The 23,665-nt window shown below is 38.1% G+C and overlaps 2 protein-coding genes and 1 non-coding gene across 3 annotated transcripts; 2 read left to right on the top strand and 1 right to left on the bottom strand.

Annotated features, from left to right (window-relative positions):
- The first annotated feature begins 4,106 nt into the window (after nucleotides 1-4,106).
- Nucleotides 4,107-7,181, top strand: LOC100398156 (uncharacterized). The gene is made up of 2 exons (XR_013522785.1): nucleotides 4,107-4,549; nucleotides 6,941-7,181. It is a non-coding gene; the product is annotated as an uncharacterized LOC100398156 (transcript).
- Nucleotides 7,182-7,259: 78 nt separating this feature from the next.
- Nucleotides 7,260-10,081, top strand: LOC144576439 (olfactory receptor 4C46). The gene has a single exon (XM_078339170.1). It carries the CDS (start codon nucleotides 7,260-7,262, stop codon nucleotides 8,187-8,189), a length of 930 nt encoding a protein of 309 aa, XP_078195296.1. The 3' UTR covers nucleotides 8,190-10,081.
- A 2,394-nt stretch (nucleotides 10,082-12,475) lies between these two features.
- On the bottom strand, nucleotides 12,476-16,345 carry LOC100385710 (olfactory receptor 4C12). Its single transcript, XM_002764185.5, has one exon. The coding sequence runs from the start codon at nucleotides 16,188-16,190 to the stop codon at nucleotides 15,279-15,281; it is 912 nt and encodes a 303-aa protein (XP_002764231.2). The 5' UTR covers nucleotides 16,191-16,345; the 3' UTR covers nucleotides 12,476-15,278.
- Nucleotides 16,346-23,665: the final 7,320 nt, after the last annotated feature.

Below are 23,665 nucleotides of genomic sequence, written 5' to 3'. Positions count from 1 at the left end.
TATCCAGGACTTGAATGCAGATGCTGGACCAAGTAGACCTAATAGACATCTACAGAACTCTCCACCCCAAATCCACAGAATATACATTCTTCTCAGCACCACGTCACACTTACTCTAAAACTGACCACATAATTGGAAGTGAATCCTTCCTCAGCAAATGCAAAAGTACAGAAATCATTAACAACCAGACTCTCAGACCACAGTGCAATCAAATTATGACTCAGGATTAAGAAACTCACTCAAAACTGCACAACTACATGGAAACTGAATAACCTGCCCCTGAATGACTTCTGCATAAATAATGAAATGAAGCAAGAAATAAAGATGTTCTTCAAAACCAATGAGAACAAAGACACAACAGACCAGACTCTCTGGGACACATTTAAAGCAGTGTCTAAAGGAAAATTTATAGCACTAAATGCCCATATGAAAAGCAAGGAAAGATCTAAAATCAACAGCCAACATCACAATTAAAAGAACTAAAGGAGCAATATCAAACACATTCAAAAGCTAGCAGAAGACAAGAAATAACTAAGATTAGAGCAAAACTGAAAGAGATAAAGACACAAATAACCCTTTGAAAAATCAATAAATCCAGGAGCTGGTTTTTCAAAAAGATCAACAAAATAGACAGACCACTAGCCAGACTACTAAAAAAAGAAAAGAGAGAAGAATTGAATAGGTGCAATAAAAAATGATAAAGGGGATATCACCACCAATTCCACAGAAATACAAACTACCATCGGATATTACGACAAACAAATCTATGCACATAAACCAGTAAATCTAGAAAAAACTAATAAATTCCTGGACATTTGCACTCTCCCAAGACTACACCAGGAAGAAGTTGAATCCCTGACTAGACTAATAACAAGGTCTGACGTTGAAGCAGCAATTAATAGCCTGCTAACCAAAAAAATCCAGGTCCAGATGGATTCACAGCCAAATTCTACCAGAAGTACAAAAAGGAGTTGGTACCATTCCTTCTGAAACTATTCCAAGTAACGCAAAAGAGGGAATCCTCCCTAACTCATTTTATGAGACCAACATCATCCTGATACTAAAACCCAGCAGAGACACCACTAAAAAAGAAAACTTCAGGCCAATTTCCATAATGAACATAGATGCAAAAATCTTCAATAAAATACTGGCAAACCAAATGCAACAGCACATCAAAAAGCTTATCCAACTTGATGGTGATCAAGTAGGCTTCATCCCAGGAGATTTAACATATGCAAATCTATAATCATAATGCATCACATAAACAGAACCAAAGACAAAAACCACATGATTATCTCAATAGATGCAGAGAAGGCCTTTGACAAAATTCAACAGCCCTTTATGCTAAAAACTCTCAATAAACTAGGTATCAGTGGAACATATCTCAAAATAATAAAAGCTATTTATGACAAACCCACAGCCATATCATACTGAATGGGCAAGACCTGTAAGCATTCCCTTTGAAAACTGGCACTAGCCAAATCATAAGTGAACTCCCATTCACAATTGCTACAAAGAGAATAAAATACCTAAGAATACTACTAACAAAGGATGTAAAGGACCTCTTAAAGGAGAACTACAAACCACTGCTCAAGGAAATAAGAGAAGACACAAACAGATGGAGAAACATTCCATGCTCATGGTTAGGAAGAATCATTATTGTGAAAATGGCTATACTGCTCAAGGTAATTTATAGATTCAATGCTATCTTAATCAAGCTACCACTGATCTTCTTCAAAGAACTGGAAAAAAACACCTTAAACTTCATCTGGAACCAAAAAAGAGCTCGTATAGCCAAGACAATACTAAGAAAAAGAGCAAAGCTGGAAGCATCATGCTACCTGACTTCAAACTATGTTACTAGCTTATGGTAATCAAAACAGCATGGTACTGGTACCAAAACAGAGATACAGACCAACGGAATGGAACAGAAATCTCAGAAGTAATGTCACACATCTACAACTATCTGATCTTTGACAAACCTGACAAAAACAAGCAATGGAGAAAGGATTCCCTGTTTAATAAATGGCACTGGTATAACTGGCAAGCCATATGCAGAAAGCTGAAACTGGACCCTTTCCTCATATATTATACAAAAATTAACTCCAGATGGATTAAAGATTTAAACATAAGAACTAACACCACAAAAACCCTAGAAGAAAACCTAGGCAAGGACTTCATGACTAAAACACCAAAGCAATGGCAACAAAAGCCAAAATAGGTAAATGGGATCAAATTAAACTTAAGAGCTTCTGCACAGCAAAAGAAACTATATTAGAGTGAACCAGCAACCAACAGAATGGAAAAAATTTTTTGCAATCTATCCATCTGACAAAGGGCTAATATCCAGAATCTACAAAAAACTTTAACAAATTTACAAGAAAAAAACAACCCCATTGAAAATGGGCCAAGGATATAAATAGGCATTTTTCAAAAGAAGACATTTGTGTGGCTAACAAACATATTAAAAAAAAGCTCATCATCACTGGTCATTAGAGAAATGCAAATCAAAACCACATTGAGATACCATCTCACTCCAGTTAGAATGGCAATCATTGAAAAATCAGGAGACAACAGATGCTGGAGAGAATGTGGAGAAATAGGAACACTTTTACACTGTTGGTGGGAGTGTAAATTAGTTCAACCGTTGCGGAAGACAGTGTGGTGATTCCTCAAGGATCTAGAAATAGAAATACCATTCAACCCAGCAATCCCATTACTGGGTATATAACCAGTGGATTATAAATCATTCTATTATAAAGACACATGAACACATCTGTTCATTGTGGCACTGTTTACCAACCCAAATGCTCATCAAAGACAGACTGGATAAAGAAAATGTGGCACATATATACCATGGAATACTATGCAGCCATAAAAAGGAGTTCTTATCCTTTGTATGGACATAGATGAAGCTGGAAACCATCATTTCAGCAAACTGACACAAGAACAGAAAACCAAACATCGCATTTTCTCACTCATAAGTGGGCATTGATCAATGAGAATACATGGACACAAGAAGGGGAAAATCACACACTGGGGCCTGTTTGGGGTAGGGGATCTAGGGGCAGGATAGCAGGAGGTAGGGGGATTGGGGAGAGATAACATTAGGAGAAATACCTAATGTCGATGACAAGGGGTTAAATGCAGCAAACCACCATGGCATGTGTATACCTGTATAACAATCCTGCATGATCTGCACATGTACCCCAGAACTTAAAGTATAATTTTTAAAAAATTCTACAAGAAATTTTTTTGACCTTAAGGAGATCCTGTCATTTGTGACAATGTAGAAAAACCTAGAGGACACTATGCTAAGTAAAATAAGCTAGATATAGAAAGTCAAATGCTGTATAATCCCACATATATGCAGAATCTAAAATGGTCACACTCACAGAAACAGAGAGAATGATGGTAGGATGATGGTTGCCAGGGCCTGGGGGATGAAGGATATGGGATGTGCTTATCAAAGAGAACGATCTTTCATCCATAAGATGAACAGGTTCTGAGGATCTCATGTATAGCATGATTAGTAATGTATGTGCTAAGTTTCTATAATAACTCTTGTACACAGCTATCAAATCAACATGTTGTCCACCTTGGACATATACAATCTTTGTCAATTAAATATTTTTTAATTTAAAATTTAAAATTAATTAAATGGCCACAATTAGTTGCATGCCCTCACTGCTCTAGATCTCAAGCAATTAATAGCAGGTTTCTAGAAAAAAGGTGTAATGTTGATTTTTTTTTTAAAGAGAAGCTTCCTGTGACATGTATCAACAGAGAAACTATATCACGGGTCCACATTCAAGTTACACTACCTTGTTACTCACATGGCATTCAGCATGCTTAACAACCCAGGTTCAGATAGAGAAAGAGGACTCAGTATTAGGTTCCAAGTGTAAAGAATGAAATTCCCCATTCAGGAATTATTTTTTTTTCAAACATCTCTCTCCAGAATACTGCTTCTGTGCCAAAGTCTTTCACATCAAAGGAGATAATTAATTCCTAGGAGAGAAAGCAGCAGCTATAAAAAAAAAGTTCCCTGAATCTTTATGGAAACCTCTTTAAATATTCATGCAGTGCAATACAGAAATGTTTTTCTTGTTCACTTATCCACAGCAAGATTAATCATGGGCAAAGTGATCCATTTATAGCTGTTTCCACCCCCCACCTTCAGCCTCTTGCACTGTGGAACCAGAGCAATATATAATCAGTTCTTCATGGTGTTTCCAGTGAATCCATTTTAATTCAAGTTCCAGGTTTTCTGTGAAAATTTTTGAGACTTAGGCCAGATAAAAAGATTTATACTTATGAGAACACTTTGTTTATTGAATTATAACTGATATACCAAAAAACTACACATTTAATATATACAGCTTCTTAACAACTGTTGATTTAACATTGAATTATCTGAATAGGCTATTTCCAAAGATTGTCCAGTCTTTCACACTGAAACTTACTAAAGAGAAGATCAGTTTGAAGAGGATTGTTTCTGAACACTCCCAAACATCATTAAGATCATCTAACTACTAAGGCTACTAAGGTAAGTTTTCCAATAGTACTGATGTTTATTAAAGACTGTTACTTTACATAGTCAGTAATCATTATTTTTCTTTTCTTTTCTTTTTTTTGAGACAGAGTTTCACTCTTGTTACCCAGCAGGCTGGAGTGCAATGGCGCGATCTCAGCTCACCGCAACCTCCACCTCCTGGGTTCAGGCACTTCTCCTGCCTCAGCCTCCTGAGTAGCTGGGATTAGAGGCACGCACCACCGTGCCCAGCTAATTTTTTGTATTTTTAGTAGAGACAGGGTTTCACCAAGTTGACCAGGATAGGATGGTCCTGATCTCTTGACTTCATGATCCACCCGCCTCAGCCTCCCAAAGTGCTGGGATTACAGGCATGCGCCACCACACCCGGCAAATCATTTTTCAACATCTCAAACATAGCAAATAGAGTCTTTCATCCTTATCCAAATTTTTCAAAAGATAGTAAACATAATTCACCTAATTTGACAGCTGAAAATTTTGAGGCTCTTAAAAATTAATTAATTTGTAGGACCCAGCTCTCTGACACTGGGTACCATGCTTCTGCCATGAAATACCCCTTTAATAAGTAGACTAGTCATAAAGATGAAAACAAAATTTAAACACACATCATACACACAAAGGACATAAATATGAATACTGAATGGCATAGTCCTGTAGCTGTTTAGTCCAAGCACTAACATGAAGAATCCTTCTGCTACGGACAATATGAGTCACTGTGGCTTCTTCAAGAGTAAGATGGTGATTATTCTTCCTGAGATTATTGCATGGATAATGATTCTGTTTAGTGTTCTAATGATCAATTCTTACTATCTCCTAGCTGTATACACACTTACAAAAGTAAAGAAAGTCCTATGTGCGTCTGCAGCACTGTGGTAGACCTTTTATTATATGTTCCCTCAATTTTCATAACAACCTGTAAGATAATATTGTTATTCACACTTTATAGGCGAGGAAACAACATGACAACACGAAAGGTGCCAAGAAACGTGCTCTGCCTTTAAAAAGCTGCAAGTGGAAAAACAATGATTGTAATCAAATATATTTCTAATTCTAAATCTAGTATAATTGGCCACTGTAGCTGTCATTATCAACAGTTTGCCAAAGAGTCTGGGAGCCCATGATTTGGTGAGGGGTGGTGTTGATGAAAGAGCTGAGACTAGGGGAGAAGCTAGGATAGATGTATCTTCAGTGATTCAATACCATATTTTTCTTAATATTTGAGAGTTCAAAGATGTCACTGTGTTGTGGGAGGGGCAGGGGTTGCTGCTAATGAAATTGCCCCATAAAATTGCCTCTGAAGGAGTATTAAAGTAATTATAATCCTAATGGTCATGTCGAAAGGAGATTATTAGTTCAGCATTGTTTATTATAACAACACAGGGCTCAGAATTTGGGGAGAAAAAATAACTCGTACAATGTGACTAATCTTGGCTATGCCCTTTATTAAACTGTTTGATCTTGGATGGGATCTTTAACTTCCCTATGCTTCTAATTCCTAACATATAAAATTAGTATAAAAATGATAGTACTGTTTTCTGGGTTTATTTTGTGACTGCCTGCAAAAAATATTTAGAAGACACTAATGCTCAGTATGTTTTAGTTAATATTATTTATCAATATTATAACCGTGAGTAGTATGTTAACATAAATAATACTATATTTTGTGCAATATAAATATCATGTTAACATAACTAGTAACAGTCTCTAATATTGCTGCCTTATCTGAAAAATTGATGAAATAATACCAATCACCTAGGATGAAATAAATGTTCACTGGAATCATGTATGCAAAGCACTACTATGTCTTGTGCAAGGCAATTAATTATTAAAGGGCATATAATATTTGCCATTATAGAGTTAGATTTCTTTTTCTTTTATTTTCTGAACTTCATCTTTCCCTAGAGATGACAGAAATTAGATCTGAATTTTAATACTTTTTTCAATTCTAAAACTGAGAGACATTGATGTGCCGGAGGATGGTTAATTCTTTTGTTTTCTTGGGGAGCAGAAAGAAATCGGTTCAGTGAGAGATGTCCAAAGTTCATGGAGATTTCAACAATAAGTATTATTAATTCTTTTAGTAGCTCTTATATCCTTATTTTACATTTCTGTCACCAACGCCCAGTTACTTCTCACGTCAAGCACTCTAAATACTCTGCCCACTGGGATTCCCTTCTCTGGCTAACCTCAGCCCACTTCATCCAAGATACACAAAGACTTTTATTAGTGGGATATTCCAAGATTCCTACTCTTCAAATTCTTCTTCATCTTCCCACTCATATTCACAGTAACCTACCAATGTTCCCCATTTCCTAAAGAATAAAGGGAAAATTCCTTAGCTTTACAACCATGGCTTTTAAATTCATCGTCAATCTCCCTTTTCAGGTTTAGCTGCCACTGTGTATCCAATCTACTACTTCAAATCAGACTATTAGGCATCCCAGATGATTGAGTATACAGACAGCATCCAGACTTTGTTCAGAAGAGTTCCTCATGGCTATGATCTTAACAGTCTTCACCACGTAATCTTCAAGAACTGAGAAACTGAAACTTTATTAACGCTTCAACAAAAACCTTATAAGAATTTACAGTTCAATAAAATTCAAGCATTTATTATTTGTTAAAATGGAGATGTGTAATAAATTCCAAGTTTTATTAATAAAAAAGTTTTTCAGGTAATATAATTAATCATCACATGAAACACATGGAGAATAGGAATAACGTGACAGAGTTTGTTCTACTGGGGCTTACAGAGAATCCAAAGATGCAGGAAATAATATTTGTTGTGTTTTTTGTCATCTACATCATCACTGTGGTGGGAAATGTGCTCATTGTGGTCACCATCACTGCCAGCCCATCATTGGGGTCCCCCATGTACTTTTTCCTGGCCCATCTCTCCTTTATTGATGCCTGCTATTCCTCTGTAAATACCCCTAAGCTAATCATAGATTCACTCTATGAAAAGAAGACCATCCTATTCAATGGATGCATGACTCAAGTCTTTGGAGAACATTTCTTTGGAGGTGCGGAGGGCATCCTACTTACTGTGATGGCCTATGACCGCTATGTGGCCATCTGCAAGCCCCTGCACTATATGACTATCATGAACCGGCATGTGTGTGCCCTGCTAATGGGAGTGGTGTGGATGGGAGGCTTTCTTCATGCAACCATACAGATCCTCTTCGTCTTCCAATTACCTTTCTGTGGTCCTAATGTCATAGATCATTTTATGTGTGATCTGAACCCTTTGCTCAATCTTGCCTGCACTGACACCCACACACTGGGACTCTTCGTTGCTGCCAACAGTGGATTCATCTGCTTGTTAAACTTTGTTCTCCTGCTGATCTCCTATGTGGTCATCTTGCGCTCCCTAAGGACCCACAGCTTGGAGGCAAGGCGCAAAGCCCTCTCCACCTGTGTCTCCCACGTCACAGTTGTTGTCTTATTCTTTGTGCCCTGCATATTTGTGTACATGAGACCTGTAGCTACTTTATCTATTGATAAAGCAGTTGCTATATTCTACACTATGATAACTCCTATGTTAAACCCCTTAATCTATACCTTGAGGAATGCCCAGATGAAAAATGCCATTTGGAAACTGTGTAGTAGAAAGGTCATTTCAGGTGGCAAATAAATGTAACTAGGGCCCAACATTGATTCCATTTAGGAAAGGTCAAAAGGACATTTTAGATCATTGCAGTGGGGCAAATTGATTGGATAAAGAAAACATTACCCGTATGATTCATAGATTCTGCGTGGAGGGGTACAGAAATGGTTCAAGGAAAGAGAGAAAACGACCCAAGACAACTCTGCCTATTTAGGAAATTCTACCAAGTTGGAGCTCAGTTTTACTAGCTTCATCCTGTATATGGATTCATAGGCTTTCCTCTCACAAACAAAAGAAATAATAGAACATATTGGTATCTAAAAGTAATGTCTGTAACACTTCAAAGAGATAAACACTACTATTCTCTTCATTTTACAAGTGAGGAAACTGACAGGCAAAGGAAGATATCAAAATAGATTTACTGACGGGCCGGTAATCAAACTGTGACTGATGTTCCAGAGCATACTCTTAACTGCTATGATATTTTGCCACACAGTGATAATGAAAAGGTCAGTTCATTATACTACTTACCATTCTGGAACCAGAGACTATGCTAGGCACATTGCATATATTCATTTATTATCTAACTAAAAATATAAGAATTTGTATTAACCACTCTACTTTTTTATACATCGTAACTGATGGTCATTTGTGAAACATTAGGGTATCTAACACCTTAAGGCTGTAATAGCAGTGGGCCATTTCAACTCTCATGGGTAGGTAATGAAGTTTCCATCATGTTTCCAAATGTCAGTGGAGGCTTCTGAACCACTTTGTATCGCTCATGTCACCCATGTTATGCAAAAACCCATCAGAAAGAGTGATGACTCCAATAATTCAAAGAGCATTTGAATTTCAGGCAGAAATTTCTATTCAATATACAATCATGTTCTATAAACTGCTTGCCTACTAGATAACGATTATTGCCACAAGGTAGCACAATGTCTGGTACACAATAAACATTGAATGAATGAATAGAAGTATTAAAAAAGGTAAATGAATTCAATAAAATGTAGAGCTAAAAAAAATAGTACTGGAGATGGAAATTCTTTCCTTATCTGATTCAGGCACTAAGGAGAATTCTAACCAGACTTCTTAGGGGAACCACAGTTTGTTTTTACTTCTTATGCTGAAGAATACAAAAGAAATAGAAGCAAATTCCTAGCATGTGAACAAGTAGTTAATATTGAAATTTTCTGCTTTCAGCAATATTTTATCTTATGATTATGCACTATTTATGCTCTCTTTCTCTGTCAATCAGCTTACTTTTTGGTAACATTTTATTATTAAAAGCTGTTTTGAGGAGGGGTCCAAGATCACCGATTAGAAGCAGCTGAGGTCCATGGCACTCATGGAGAGGGAAAAAAAGGACAAGTGAATACAGCATCTTCAATTGAAAGATCCGAGTACTCGCATTTGGGACTGATCAGGGAAACAACTCCACCCACAGAGAATGAAGAAAAGCAGCACAGGGGTATGGCCCACCTAGGAGCAACAGGGACCCAAGGGAACCCCCACAATGCGATGAGTGAATATGCAACTCCGGAAAACCATGCTTCTCCCATGGATCTTTGCAACCCGCAGATCAGGCGATCCCCTGGCAGGCCCAGACCACCAGGACCTTGGACCCTAAACACAGAGCTGTGTGGAGTCTCCACAGAGCAGCTGCTCAGGCACACACAGAGACCCAGGAGCTTTACAAACTCTGACCTGAGGATCTGCAACAAATATTTCTGCAACTCAGGCAAGGTGGGAGGTCCCCGCGTACCCGTAGGAAGGGGGCTGAATCCAGGAAGCCAAGCTGCCTGGATCGGCAGGCCCCACTCCCACAGCACCTCACAAGATAAAAACTCTTTTTATGATTATGTAGCTCTGTCTACACCCAAAGCCATTTCAGAATAAATATTCTTCATTCATTCCTTCTATTTCTTATTCATTGATTAACAACATTTTGAGCCCAAGGAATGCATCAGGTACACTGAAAATTGCTAGGGCATCCATGGTGAATAAAGAGAAACCCAGGTCCTGCCTTCACAGAGCTGAAGATTCATTGAGAAACAAGCAAAAGAGAAGACACATAGACCTGAGGGGTTATAAAAGGATTCCTAGATGAAAAGATACCAAAAATGGGAAGAGAGGGATGAAAAGGACTCGGCAGAATGAATAGGCATGAAGCTGAGAGAGTGCTTCTAGGAAAGAGAACACAGGCCAGAAAGTGAAAAGAGTATGCAGCAGACCCAGTCGGTACAATAAGGCCATAATTATTAATTCACCCATTCATTCAGCAATTATTTACTGAACCCCAACTGTGTGCCAGGCTCCATGCTAGACACTGAACTTAGAAAGTCTTATAAAGTGTAAGACATGAAGCAAGAGAGACAGGAAAAGAGAATATCAAGAAGGTCTCATAGTTGTGTTAAGACTTAATGCTAGGGACCACTGGAGAAACAAGGAAGGCATTTTTAAGCTACAGAGTGATGCAGTTAGATTTTAACTTTATAATGATAATCCTAACTACAGGATGTAAAATGGATTGAAGAATCAAGACTGCAAGCAGGAGAGCACCTAGGGGTTTCTGTCATTATTTCAGTGTGAAAGGCTGGAGGCCTCAGTCCTGGTGTTGTCAGTGAGGACACAGAGTGTGGTGGACACTATTGTGTCCAGCTCAAATCCCCTTCACCAGGCCAGTGCATGCATGCCCCAGCTACTGTGGGCCTAGGCTGCTAACAGCTCACAGGCTTACCCTTTTCTGGACAATTGCACCAGATAAAATGGGAGCTGCGTCACTTTGGGTATTTTGTTCCCCCTCCTCAGGCCCACCAGGGATGACTGACTGGAATAGGGTTCAAGAGGTTAATTACTTTGTCTCAAGGTGGAAGCAGTTCTGTAGTATAATGTATCCCTCAGAGCTCCCAGGGCTCCAGGCTAAAGGAAGACTAGTTGACAGCACATCCTTCCTTCCCCTGCTATAGAAGATTGCCTTCAATCTTTTCCCCTTATAGATTACTTTTATTAAAATTCTCATATCATCCTCTGAATCTGGGGAAATGAAACTAACATGGAAAGATATAGAAGGTCTCGAAGAATATTTTTGAACTCTAAACAAAAGAACTTGATATAGGTTGAAGATGAGAGAGAGAGAAGTCACGGATGAAACTTGGGCCCTGGCTTAGATCACTGGATGTCAGGGAGAGAGAGAGAAGATTACTGAGGTTTCAAATATGTTGAATGACGTTCAAGTCTCAAAGTAGTATTAAATATTACACACGTAGGTGATGCTAGGACCTATCCTCAGAAACAAGACCTGGAGGCAAGGCATAGAGGCAGAACAGTGGTTGGCAGGGGTTGGAGGAATGGGCACAATGGAGAGATGTTGGTCTAAAAGTGCAAAGTTTCAGTTCAACAAGATGATGAAAGTTCTGAAGATCAAATGTACAGCCCGGTGATTACAGTTAATATGAATGATGTAATGTATACTTGAAATTTACTAAGAGAATAGATCTTAAGTCTCACAAAAAAAAAAAAAGGACCTATGTGAGGTGAGAGCTACGTCAACTAGCTTGATTGTGGTAATCATTTTACAGTGTATACATATATCAGAACATCATATTGCATACCTTAAATATATGCAATTTTTATTTGTCAGTATTACTTCAATAAAGCTAAGAAATATTGGAAATTAAATTGTGTGATGTAATTCTTTTATAATACGTAGTTGATTTTTTATCGTAAAGATACTAATATCTGTCCTATTATTCTAAGTGAAGTAACTCAGGAATGGAACACCAAACATCGTATGTTCTCACTGATATGTGGGAGCTAAGCTATGAAGACGGAAAGGCATAAGAATGATATAATAGACTTTGGGGACTTGGGGAGAAGAGTGGGAGGGGGTTGAGGGATAAAAGACAACAAGTCTGGTGCAGCGTACACCGCTCTGGTGATAGGTGCACCAGGGTCTCCCAAAGCTCCACTAAACAACTTACTCATGTAACCAAATACCACCTGTACTCCAATAACTTATGGCAAAAAAAATTTGTAAACACATACAATGGATTATACCAAGAAGAAAAGATTCTACTATTTGTGATTAATATCTTTCTAAATCCAAACTGCTCGTGAAAAGCGTAATATGTTCAATGTAGTTTGGCTTCTCTATGACAGTTGATGGAATTATTCATGCTAAGTCAAAGTACAGAAACATTCAGGAATGAGCTGAATATGGATGGTAGAGCTGGAAGTCGAGGCATGGTGGTCTGAGGAACACAGATTCAGGGATATAAAGAGGAATGGAGAATGAGATATCTCTGATAACGGCTTTTAATCTTTTTAATTCCATGAGTAACAAACAGAAGGAAATAGAAATGCCTGGAAAAAAGTTAAACTCACATAAACGATGAAGTGCACTATGCATGTAAGTCATCTTTATAAGGTTGTTTACCTAATGATCATCTCTACTGACAACCTTTCTATTCAAACTGTCTGTTCATCTTTATTAATTTCTTCACTAATCTAGAACGAGTCAAAAGACACTCTAGAGTTGTGTCCCAGGGATCTCTCCTGGATCCATCTTCCATCCACCATCTAAACTTTCTTGGGTAGCTCAAGGCAGGTAACTGTCTTGGTGACTTATGTGTGATTTTGCCTTTCAGCCAGATTAAAATTCCAATTTAATTGATATCCTTTGGATATCATTCTGGTTTTGTCCTTGGATGCTACGTATCTCAGATTTTCTCATAACTTTACCTTTCTACATTCTGGTGCCAAAGTCTAATGCCTAAGGATCCATCATATGCCTTTTGATAAAGGAGCAGAAACTAGATCTTTCATGCTTTGAAGAGGGGTACAATTGCCAAATCATGAAAATTTACTTAAAAGTTTAAATACGCCAGGTGCGGTGGCTCACACCTGTAATCCAAGTACTTTGGGAGGCCAAGGCAGACAGATGACTTGAGGTCAGGAGTTTGAGACCAGCATGGCAAACATGGCAAAAACCCATCTCTACTAAAAATATAAAAATTATCCAGGCATAGTGGTACACTCCTGCAGTTCCAGCTACTGAAGAGGCTGAGGCAGGAGAATCGCTTGAACCCATGAGGCGGAGGTTGCAGTGAGCTGAAATTGTGCCATTGCACTCCAGCCTGGGTGACAGAGTAAGACTCTGTCTCAAAAAAAAAAAAATGTTTAAATAACAATGTTAAAATTTTTTTCTATAAAACCACTTCTGAGTGATTGTTCATCCTCTATCTTTAGTGAAAGGATTAATCAGATTCCAGTGCATAACAGTAAAATTAAATGAAATTATAACATTAGTTTATACAGAATCATTTAATAAATTGTGTTTATTTTTAGACTTTACAATAAAAAAAGCTAGTTGCAGCTACCTACTGCCAACAAAGTACATAGAATAAGGAGCCATATCTCAATTAATACCTCATTCTGCCACTAACGAGGTCTGGTCAAATCGTGCAACATATATGCACTTCAATATCCTGTAAAATGTATTATAAGAATTAAGGATAAAATTTGAGTGCTAGTTATCAACGTATTCCCTCTCAGCTCCAAAAACAACCTTCATTGACTGCTCCATAATGAATAAGCCCTGTAAGAATTTATTCTCTGCACATAGTCTGCTTTGATGTTAAGTTTTGTCAGTATAGGGAATCAAAAGGGGCATGTCTTCCTGATTTAAATGTTTCTGTTTTCATCTTGCTCTATGTAGCTTCCAGTAGCATGTGTGTTTGGCTGGGTAGGGCAGGAGGAGGGAGAGACATTCAGAGGTGCTCACTTCCATTGAGTTTCACTGACAACTTCATGGACAATTTCTCATCGAGTTTCACTGGTACCTCTGCAGGGAGATTCCAATGAATCACGTAGATACCCCAGCAATCAGTTTCCAAAACTGCCTATCTGTGATAGGGTATTCTTGGTCCACCTACACCCCAGAGGGTTGTTTCCTGCTTGCAGGTCCAGGCTACAGTTCCTCATTTACCAGCCTCAGCCCACCAGCATCCCAGTGGGAGGCTCCCAGCTGGCCAGTCCCAGACAACTTCCTTTTGTGTCAGCTTCTGTCCAGCTACCATGAACTAGTTCTGGCCCAAGACTACCCAGTGAACTTCTCCAACATCCAATTGGCAACAACTACGCTTTCTCCAAATTATAGGAATCTCAGCCTTAGGAAGGGATCCCAGCTCCCAAATGTGTTCCTTTTTCTTTTTTTCAGATGCCAGACTGGAGTGCAGTGGCACCATCTCAGCTCACTGCAAACTCCAACTCCCTGGTTCAAGTGATTCTCCTGCCTCAGCCTCCCGAGTAGCTGGGATTACCGGCACGTGCCACCATGCCCAGCTAATTTTTGTATTTTTAGTAGAGACAAGGTTTTACCATGTTGGCCAGGATGCTCTCGATCTCCCGACCTTGTGATCCACTCACCTCATTCTCCCAAAGTGCTGGGATTACAGGCATGAGCCACAGCACCCAGCCCTGAATGTGTTCCTTTCTTAGCTACTCGTCTCTCAGTCACAGGGCATTCTTTACTTCCTTATAGTTAATATCTCAACATAATTAATAATTTTATATAAATTTTCACTGCTCAAATCAGGGAAGCTGTTTGATCCCTAACTGATACAGTATGGAAAAAATACAATGCAGCCTTGCAGGCATTCGATGAACAGTGCATCTTTTTACAATACGACCAATACATAGTGACCAAGAAAATTTACAAAAGAAAGTGTGTATATATTAAGCCAGAGTCCAAAGTAAAGAAATATTATTAAACATGTAAATTTCAATAATCAGCAGTAACCAACAGCTCATTATATCATGAGATTGTTTCAACATCAATCTAATATTCTACATTTATACTTTTTAGCATCTAGAGATGTTTCAAATTTCCAAGCAATTGATGAATACATATTGATTCCAGGGGATGACAAGAGTATGGAATAAGAGAACAGTAAGCTTAGAGTCCAAACTTTCACTTTATGCTTTAGTGACTGTCTGCAACATTAGCCAAACCCTTGTTAGAGTCAATATATTCATCTACAAATCAAGAAGTTTAGATACCTATTACCTCTATGCTGAGTGCTCAACAGTCTTATTAATCATTACCTGAAATCATTTTTTTCTCCAAAGCTTCTTTATTGCACTCTTTACCTCAGCATTTCTGAGTGTGTAGATCAAAGGATTTAACATTGGGACCACCATAGTATAAAATACTGCAACAGCTTTATCAATGGGCAGAGTGGTCACCGGGCGCAGATACACAAATATACAGGGCACAAAGAATAAGACAACTACTGTGACGTGAGAGACACAGGTGGAGAGGGCTTTACGCCTCCCCTCCAAGCTATAGTTCTTTAAAGATCTCAAGATGATCGCATAGGATACCACCAAGAGAAGGAAGTTTAATAAGCAGATGAACCCACTGTTGAAAGCAACAAAGAGACCAAGGGTATGAGTGTCCATGCAGACAAGTTTTAACAAAGGGTACAAGTCACACATGAAGTGGTCTATGACATTGGGGCCACAGAAGGGCAGCCATACTGTAAAGAGAATCTGAATAGTCGCATGGAGAAATCCTCCCATCCAGGCCACTGCCACGAGGAGAATGCACAGGCTGTGGCTCATAATGGCTGTGTAGTGCAGAGGTTTGCAGATGGCCACATAGCGGTCATAGGCCATCACTGTCAGCAGGATGATCTCAGTAGCGCCAAAAATGTGTTCTGCATAGGCTTGAGCCATACACCCACTAAAGGAGATGATTTTCTTCTCATGAAGGGAATCCACAATCAACTTAGGAGCTGAAGAAGAAGAATAAACTGTGTCTATCAAAGAAAGGTGGCTCAGGAAGAAGTACATGGGGGAGCTCAGAGCCTGGCTGGTGGTAATGGTAACCACAATGAGCAGATTGCCTGAAAGTGTTACCATGTACAGAACCAAAAATACTACAAACATGACTTTCTGCATTTGGGGGTTCTGTGTAAGACCTATTAAAATGAATTCAGTCACATTCTTTTTATGCTCCATCTATGTGGTGTGGGTGATAAAACCTCCAGGAAGGAATATTTTACCTTTAGAAAAAAGAAAGGAAAAAAAAGAAGCATGATATAATCAAATAGTCCGAAACTTTGCCTTTTCAGTACTCTGCCATCTCACAGATGATTCTTTTCCGAAAACTCCCTAGGAATAGATACATGTTAAACTTCTTTTCTCTTTTATTCCCCCAAACAGATGATTTTTTTTTTTTGAGATGTAGTTTCGCTCTTTTCACCCAGGCTGGAGTGCAATGGCCGATCTCGGCTCACCGCAACCTCCGCCTCCTCGGTTCAGACAATTCTCCTGCCTCAGCCCCCTGAATAGCTGCGATTACAGGCACACGCCACCGTGCCCAGCTAATTTTTTGTATTTTTTTAGTAGAGACGGGGTTTCACCATGTTGACCAGGATGGTCTCAATCTCCTGACCTCGTGATCCACCCACCTCGGCCTCCCAAAGTGCTGGGATTACAGGCTTGAGCCACCGCGCCCGGCCGAACACATGATTTTTAAGATACCTGTAAACTTCTTTAGCTGACTTCTTAGTTTTTAATTAGCCTGACCTCAAAAAACACTGAGGAGAGAGATTTCATTGCCTAGAGGGTAGTTGTTGCAAAACCTCACTTGGACATCAATATGATGAATTAATGCAGTCATCAGAGGTAACAGTTTTGGAGACTAATAAGACTTTGAAATGTATATATGAAATGACATGAACTAAAAAACCACAAAATAGTCTGTATATCTTAATTATAATTATGCAAGAATTCTATAGGTTTAAAGTTAGTGATAATTATAGATTCATTATTTTAAGATTATAGGTTTTATGTGTATATTTTAATAAAATTTAAGTTCAAAAATTTCACTTATAAAACCTTATGTAGGTTTTGTTTTACCTATATTAGAACATATATGTACAAAAAAGTTGATAAGGAAATCATATATTTAGGACATTTCGTTCTGGATGTGAAACTAAGGATGATTTTTATTTATTTATGCTTTTTAGTATTTTCTACAGCTTGCATAATTAATTGTATAGTCAGAAAACAAATACAGCTTCTATTTTTTTCTTAGAGTCCTGAGGCTGAAATCATAAATGTTTAAATTGAGCGGAATATGTAGAAAAACAAATATAGGGAATTATACATTGGTACATGATGGGAATCCAGGAAATATCTGGATATAGTTGCTGTAATGTGCTTATGAAATTTTTTTCACCAAGTCACCAAATGGACATAGGGAGAGAGCCTAACTGCTCTGAGAAGATCAGGACAGAGGATGAGGCTGCCATGACTGCCCATGGATCTTTTAGAATCTTCCTAATATAATTTTTCATCTACCAGTCAAAGATTTTTGACCTCTGGTTTTATACCATCATACAATAGTCAATAAGTCAAGTCTGAATAATCAATGATAATCTGTTTAATACATAGTCCATTTTCATTTACTTAATGAAGAACGCACATTTCATTCAATTAACTTTAAGACAGTACTTAATACTAAGTTTTGCTATTATTAATTCTCGCTTTTTCCTAGATTTCAATTTTTTTTATCTTTATGTGATCTTAAAGCACAAAGGCAGTGACAGGTAAGATGAATTGCCCTGTTACATGTAGGTATGACAACTGATGAGGTGCATGAAAAGGTACCATCTTCCTGGTGATCCCACAAATGCTTCACTGAGAAGCTGGCCTAAGAGCTCCAAGCTCCAGGATCATGGGCTCCCTTCTGGATAGCCCAGTGCTCCAGAGAATCCTTTCAGGGACAGCAACTCTTGAGAATAAGGTTGAATGCACTTCTAATTGCCAACTTTTCCCTAGAGGAGATGGCCTTTGAGAGAACCAACGATCAACTAACATTTTTACCACTTCCTGAAGGTCTACGTCAAAGGTTAAACTTCCTGATCAAAACCAGACAGAAAACCCCAAACTTTACTCATTCATTTTCACTATTTCACTTAGTAGTTCCATTTCTTGCATATCTTGAAGTAATTAGAATATATTTAAAGAACAGTTCTTTTTTGCAATTTTCATCTCCTTCCTATTTCCCTGCAGACACAAACAGAACAACTCGGTCTCATGTCAAAATTGACGTCTTTAATGTTACACTGTTAATTGGGAGACTCGAGCACAGGATCAGTTTCTTTTTCTGTCCTAGTCCCAATACCAATAGTGTGCCTATTACCACTTCAATCCTCCAATACCCATATTTTTACAGAAATTAGAAATGGAGAAAAGTGTCAACCTAGAAGAAAGACCCTGATAGCCCATAAAAGGGCCCTCAGACTGCAATTGAGAGGTCAGGACATAAACCAACTTCTTCCCAACAGAGAAACTTTTGTTAGTTTTTAAATTTCCTATACTCATTTTGAAATGCAAACTTTTACTATAACTCTGCTTTTCCCCATTCTTACTTTCTAGCATGCAGAGGTTTATTTTTATACTCTGTACTTCCTATAATAATTGTTCGTTTTATTGAGTGCTTGCCATGTACTTGGTGCTACAGTAAATGCTTTACATGCATTTTTTCACTTAATTCTCACAATGAAGTTGGTACACAATTCTCCACATTTGAAAGAAAAGTAAACTGTGATGAAAAGAAAAACAACTTACCCAAAATTATAGTTAAAAAAAAAGAGAGAGAAGCCTGTATTCAAGCATAAGATGTCTGCCTCTAGCTCTTCAGCACTTAACCAGTGCTTCTCTAGCATCAGTCCAGTTTACTTCTAGGACTCAGCAGTGCCAGAGTTTGGACAAGTGAACTAGTACCTAAAGCTACCACCTGTGACCATAAGAAATTAATGGCATTCGGCCGGGCGCGGTGGCTCAAGCCTGTAATCCCAGCACTTTGGGAGGCCAGGCGGGTGGATCACAAGGTCAAGAGATCGAGACCATCCAGGTCAACATGGTGAAACCCCGTCTCTACTAAATATATAAGAAAAATTAGCTGGGCATGGTGGCGCGTGCCTGTAATCCCAGCTACTCAGGAGGCTGAGGCAGGAGAATTGCCTGAACCCAGGAGGCAGAGATCGCACCATTGCACTCCAGCCTGGGTAACAAGAGCAAAACTCCGTCTCAAAAAACAAAAAGAAAGAAATTAATGGCATTCCTTTTGCTAAGCTAAGAAATGCAGAGTCAGATGTAATGAGTTCAAGGGTCTAACTGGACAAGACTCTAGAATTGTTACACGTTAAAAATCCTCAGGCATCTTACATTGCATCAACTTGTCTGTACTGTAAAGATGAAGAAACTGAAGTCTCAAGAGGTAACGTCCAAGAAAACACAGCTAATTTATTTGTGACAGAGAATAATAAGAAAGTCCAGGTGTAATCATGCCTTCCCAACACAGTGAGGTTTTTCCATCACATCTGCCCTTCCTTAACATGCCTTAATACGAGTATAGCCAAGAAAAAAATCACCCTATAGTGACAAAATTACTTTCATGTCTTATCTTTTCCAATACCTGTCTTGATTGTCTAAGAAAGACGGCTAAGTCTGAGTTCAGAGATGCAGAAATTCAGCCATGAGACCACATCCATTGTAAAAGAAACAAGTTCTCACCTGGTTAAAACAGTATCTGAGAACAACACATGAATAGAATCAAAATAAAAAATATGTACCCTTAAGCCTGCAGTTTAACATAGATTCCCAATTACAGCAGAGGGTACGCTCTTTACTTGCAGACCTTGTATTTTAATGCACTCGCCTTTTGGATTCCAGTCTTAGAGCTGAAGTTTTTCTTTGAAAAACAGAATCCAAACCCTCTCCTTCTCTTCCCTCCCTTACTGACCTGTCCTGAGCTCAGTGAAGGTCACACACCCTGTCAGCTCTACTTTCAATTTGCCCTCCTTTATTTTCAGTTGTTTCCCACACCTCCTCCTACTAGTATAACGTGAAATTTTACCTCTTTTTCATCCCTGGAGACTTTCAAAGTTAGAGTATTATTTCAAGGAAATGAGTGATTGTACAAAAGCCAATCTGTTTATGTACATAAATCATTACATCATATGCCCTACACCTGGAGGAAACCTTTAGCAACCCATCCACCTACTGCACTCTCTTCACACTTAAAAGCCTAGAAATTGGCTCAGAAATCCATAAAACGTTAACATTTTCCTGATAAATTGTAGTTCTATCAATACACAGTGAGGAGAATAAATATTTCTGAAAATTTTTCTAAAACATTTAGAAGTCATTGTCCATCAAATATTAGATGTAATACTTTAATGATTTTCATTATAAACCCCTTGGGAGAAAGAAGAAATGTAAGGAACTAGATTAAAAATAACTTACTGTGATTGCCTCTATAGTTTAGGAGAATGGCCGATGTATTCAGAAATACGTACATTATATGTACCTGTTCAAACAGCATGTTATGTAATGTATATACCCAAGACTCCACTGACTGGACAATTTTACAAAAAGCACAGAATGTCAAGATGACAGCAATTTCTCCAAATGGATTCAGCAAGCATTTTCAAAGCTCCAGTGCCTTTGAAGTTCAAGTTGAAGGGAAAGAAAATGTTAGTTGAATTTGAAACCCAAAGTCCTTAGTTACTAAAGAGAATCTCCAGATCTTCTCCAGCATCTACATCTATATTATAGAACAAGGGACACAAATATTCTAACAACACCACCTCTCTTGTTCAGCGTTTAAAATAAGAAAAACAGCTTCTCTTGAATCATAATGTTTAGAGAAGATACTGAGAACATTAAAGTGTCTATCATTATATGTAAGGCTTTGTCCTCCCAGGGATTAATTATCTCTGTTTTTTAAAAGGTTTTTCCTTAGAAGCAGATATTTGGGAGTATTCGTCTATTAATAACACATCTTCACCTGATTAGTTCTTTCCCTGCCTTTTTTTTTTTTTTTTTTTTTTTCTGAGACGGAGTCTCACTCTGCTGCCCAGGCTGGAGTGCAGTGGTATGATCTCAGTTCACTGCAAGCTCTGCCTCCTGGATTCAAGAAATTCTCCTGCCTCAGTCTCCTGAGCAGCTAAGATTACAGGCGTCCACCACCACACCTTGCTAATTTTTTTGTATTTTTAGTAGAGACGGGGGTTTCACCATGTTGGCCAGGCTGGTCTCGAACTCCTGACCTTATGATCTACCCACCTTGGCCTCCCAAAGTTCTGGGATTGCAGGCGTGAGCCATAGGCTTGGCCCCTGTATTTTAATCTATTAACATCCTACATCTCCAGCCTGGAATATTATGCAATAGAGCACTCCTTTTATAAGTCCTTAGGTATCGTGAAGGATTCTAAATGCTTGTGGATTTTAAAAAATGGAGTTTCATTCAGGCTAGATGTCTCTGAGGAAGTTTCTCCACTGTCTGAGGTCACAGAGGAAGCCGAGATTCTGGATCAATCTCTTAACTGTACTATAAACACATCAGGACATCCATAGAAATGAACCTTGAAACTTGGAAGTCTGGAAATTCCACCAGCCATTCCATGGAAAAAGCCTCACCTAGGCAAACACACTTCAGATTGTCTTCCCTCATAATTTTCAGGACAGTGAAAATTTGCAAACCAAATATGTTTTGCCACCTTGCAAACATACATTATAGCAATTACTCTGCAGTCTCAAGAATAGAATGCTGTTTAAATCATGTATCATAAGAGTTGTAACTGCTGCTATATTTTAAAACATGTGTAAGCAGTGAATGGAGAATTAAGAAAAATAGCAATAATAGCAGCTATCATCACTGAACACTATGACTTTTATTCTATTGACATGGTGTATTACATTGGTTCGTTTTCATATATTGAAACAACCTTACATTCCTAAGCAAATTCCACTTAGTCATGATGTATAATTCCTTTCTAAGGCTACTGGATGCCATTTGCTGGACTTTTGTTGAGAATTTTTGTACTAATATCTATTTTCCTAAGAGATGGTTGTAGTTTTCTTTTCTCATGATATCTTTGTTCGATTTTGGTATCAGGGTATAATACTTGTATCATAGAATGAATTGGAAATTGTTCTCTCCTATTTTTTAGAAAAACTTATGGAGGATTGGTGTTAACTCTTACTTAAATGCTTAATAAAATTCACCAGTAAAGCCATCTTGCCCCGGGTTTTCTTTGTGATAAATATTTGTATTACTAATTCAGTATTGTTACTTATTATAGCATATTCAGATAATCTATGAAGTGGACTTCAGTGGCTCGCATCTTTCTAAGAATGTATTCATTTTATCTAAGTCATATAATTTGTTGCATGTAATGGCTTATAGCATGCCTTATCATCCTTTTTATTTTTGGAAGGTCAGTAGTAATATCCTTCTTTCATTCCTGATTTTAGTCATTTGAGTCTTCCATCTCTCCTTCTTTGGTCAGTCTAGCTAGAGATTTGTCACTTTGGCAATCTTTTTAAAAAATCCCCTCCCGTTTTGTTGTTTCTCTTCTCTGTTCAATTCTCTAATTCATTTGTTTTTGCTTTAGTTCTTGCTATTTCCTTCCTTCTGCTTGCTTTAGGTTTAGTTTGCTCTCATTTTCCAGTGTCTTAATGGGGGAAGGTAAAGTGATTGATTTGAGATCCGTCTTCTTTTTTAAATACACACATTAACAGCTACAAATTTCCCACTAGGCACTGATTAGATGCGTTCCATAGGTTATGTTATGGTGTTTTCATCTTCACTTTTCTCAAAGTATTTTCTAATTTCCCTCATGATTTCCTCTTTGACACATTGGTTATTTAAAAATGTGTTGTTTAAATTTTACGTATTTGTGAATTTCCCAAATGTCCTCCTATTATGATTTGTCATTTCATTACATTCTGGAGAACATACTTTGTCTAATTAATTATTTTAAGTGTATTGAGTCTTGTTGTAGGTTACATATGGTCTAACCTCGAGAATGTTGCATGTGCACTTGAAGAGACTGTATATTCTGCTGTTGTTGAAGACAGCATAGTATAGATGTAGTCAGGGGTACACCTAACAGAGTGCTGTTATGTATAGTTGCTTATAGCATTGTGTAAGTCTTGTTTTCTTGATGAACTTCTGCCTAGCTGTCTACCCATTACTGAACGTGGGATATCAAAGTCTCCACCTATTGTTGTTGAATTGTCTATTTCTCTTTTCTACTGTGTGAGTTTTTACGTCATATATTTTGGGGCTCTGTTGTTAGATGCATATATGTCTATAATTATAGACATTATATAATTAGGGGATTAGCACCTTTATAAAAGGTAAAATCCCCAGAGATCTCTTGCCCCTTTTACCATCTGAGATTATAGCAAAATGGCCATCTAGAACAAGGAAATGGACCTTTCTGCCACACACCAAATCTACCGATGCCTCAATCTTGGACTTCCCAAGCCTCCAGAACTGTAAGAAATAAATTGCTGTTGTTTATAAGCAGCTCTTGGTAAACTGACTAGTATACCCTCATGAAATGTTCTTCTTCCTCTCTGATAGCAGTTTATCTCTTAGAGTTCATTCTGTCTGATATTACAATCAGTTA

This window comes from Callithrix jacchus, chromosome 10 (genome assembly GCF_049354715.1).
Source record: "Callithrix jacchus isolate 240 chromosome 10, calJac240_pri, whole genome shotgun sequence".
Classification (NCBI taxonomy): domain Eukaryota; kingdom Metazoa; phylum Chordata; class Mammalia; order Primates; family Cebidae; genus Callithrix; species Callithrix jacchus.
The sequence above is the reverse complement of the archived record's forward strand: the minus strand, read 5'-3'. Positions and strand labels throughout refer to the sequence as shown.

Bases quoted from the DNA above. Each gene is read 5' to 3' on its own strand.
- LOC100385710 (XM_002764185.5), bottom strand. From the start codon at position 16,190: ATGGAGCATAAAAAGAATGTGACTGAATTCATTTTAATAGGTCTTACA.
- LOC144576439 (XM_078339170.1), top strand. From the start codon at position 7,260: ATGGAGAATAGGAATAACGTGACAGAGTTTGTTCTACTGGGGCTTACA.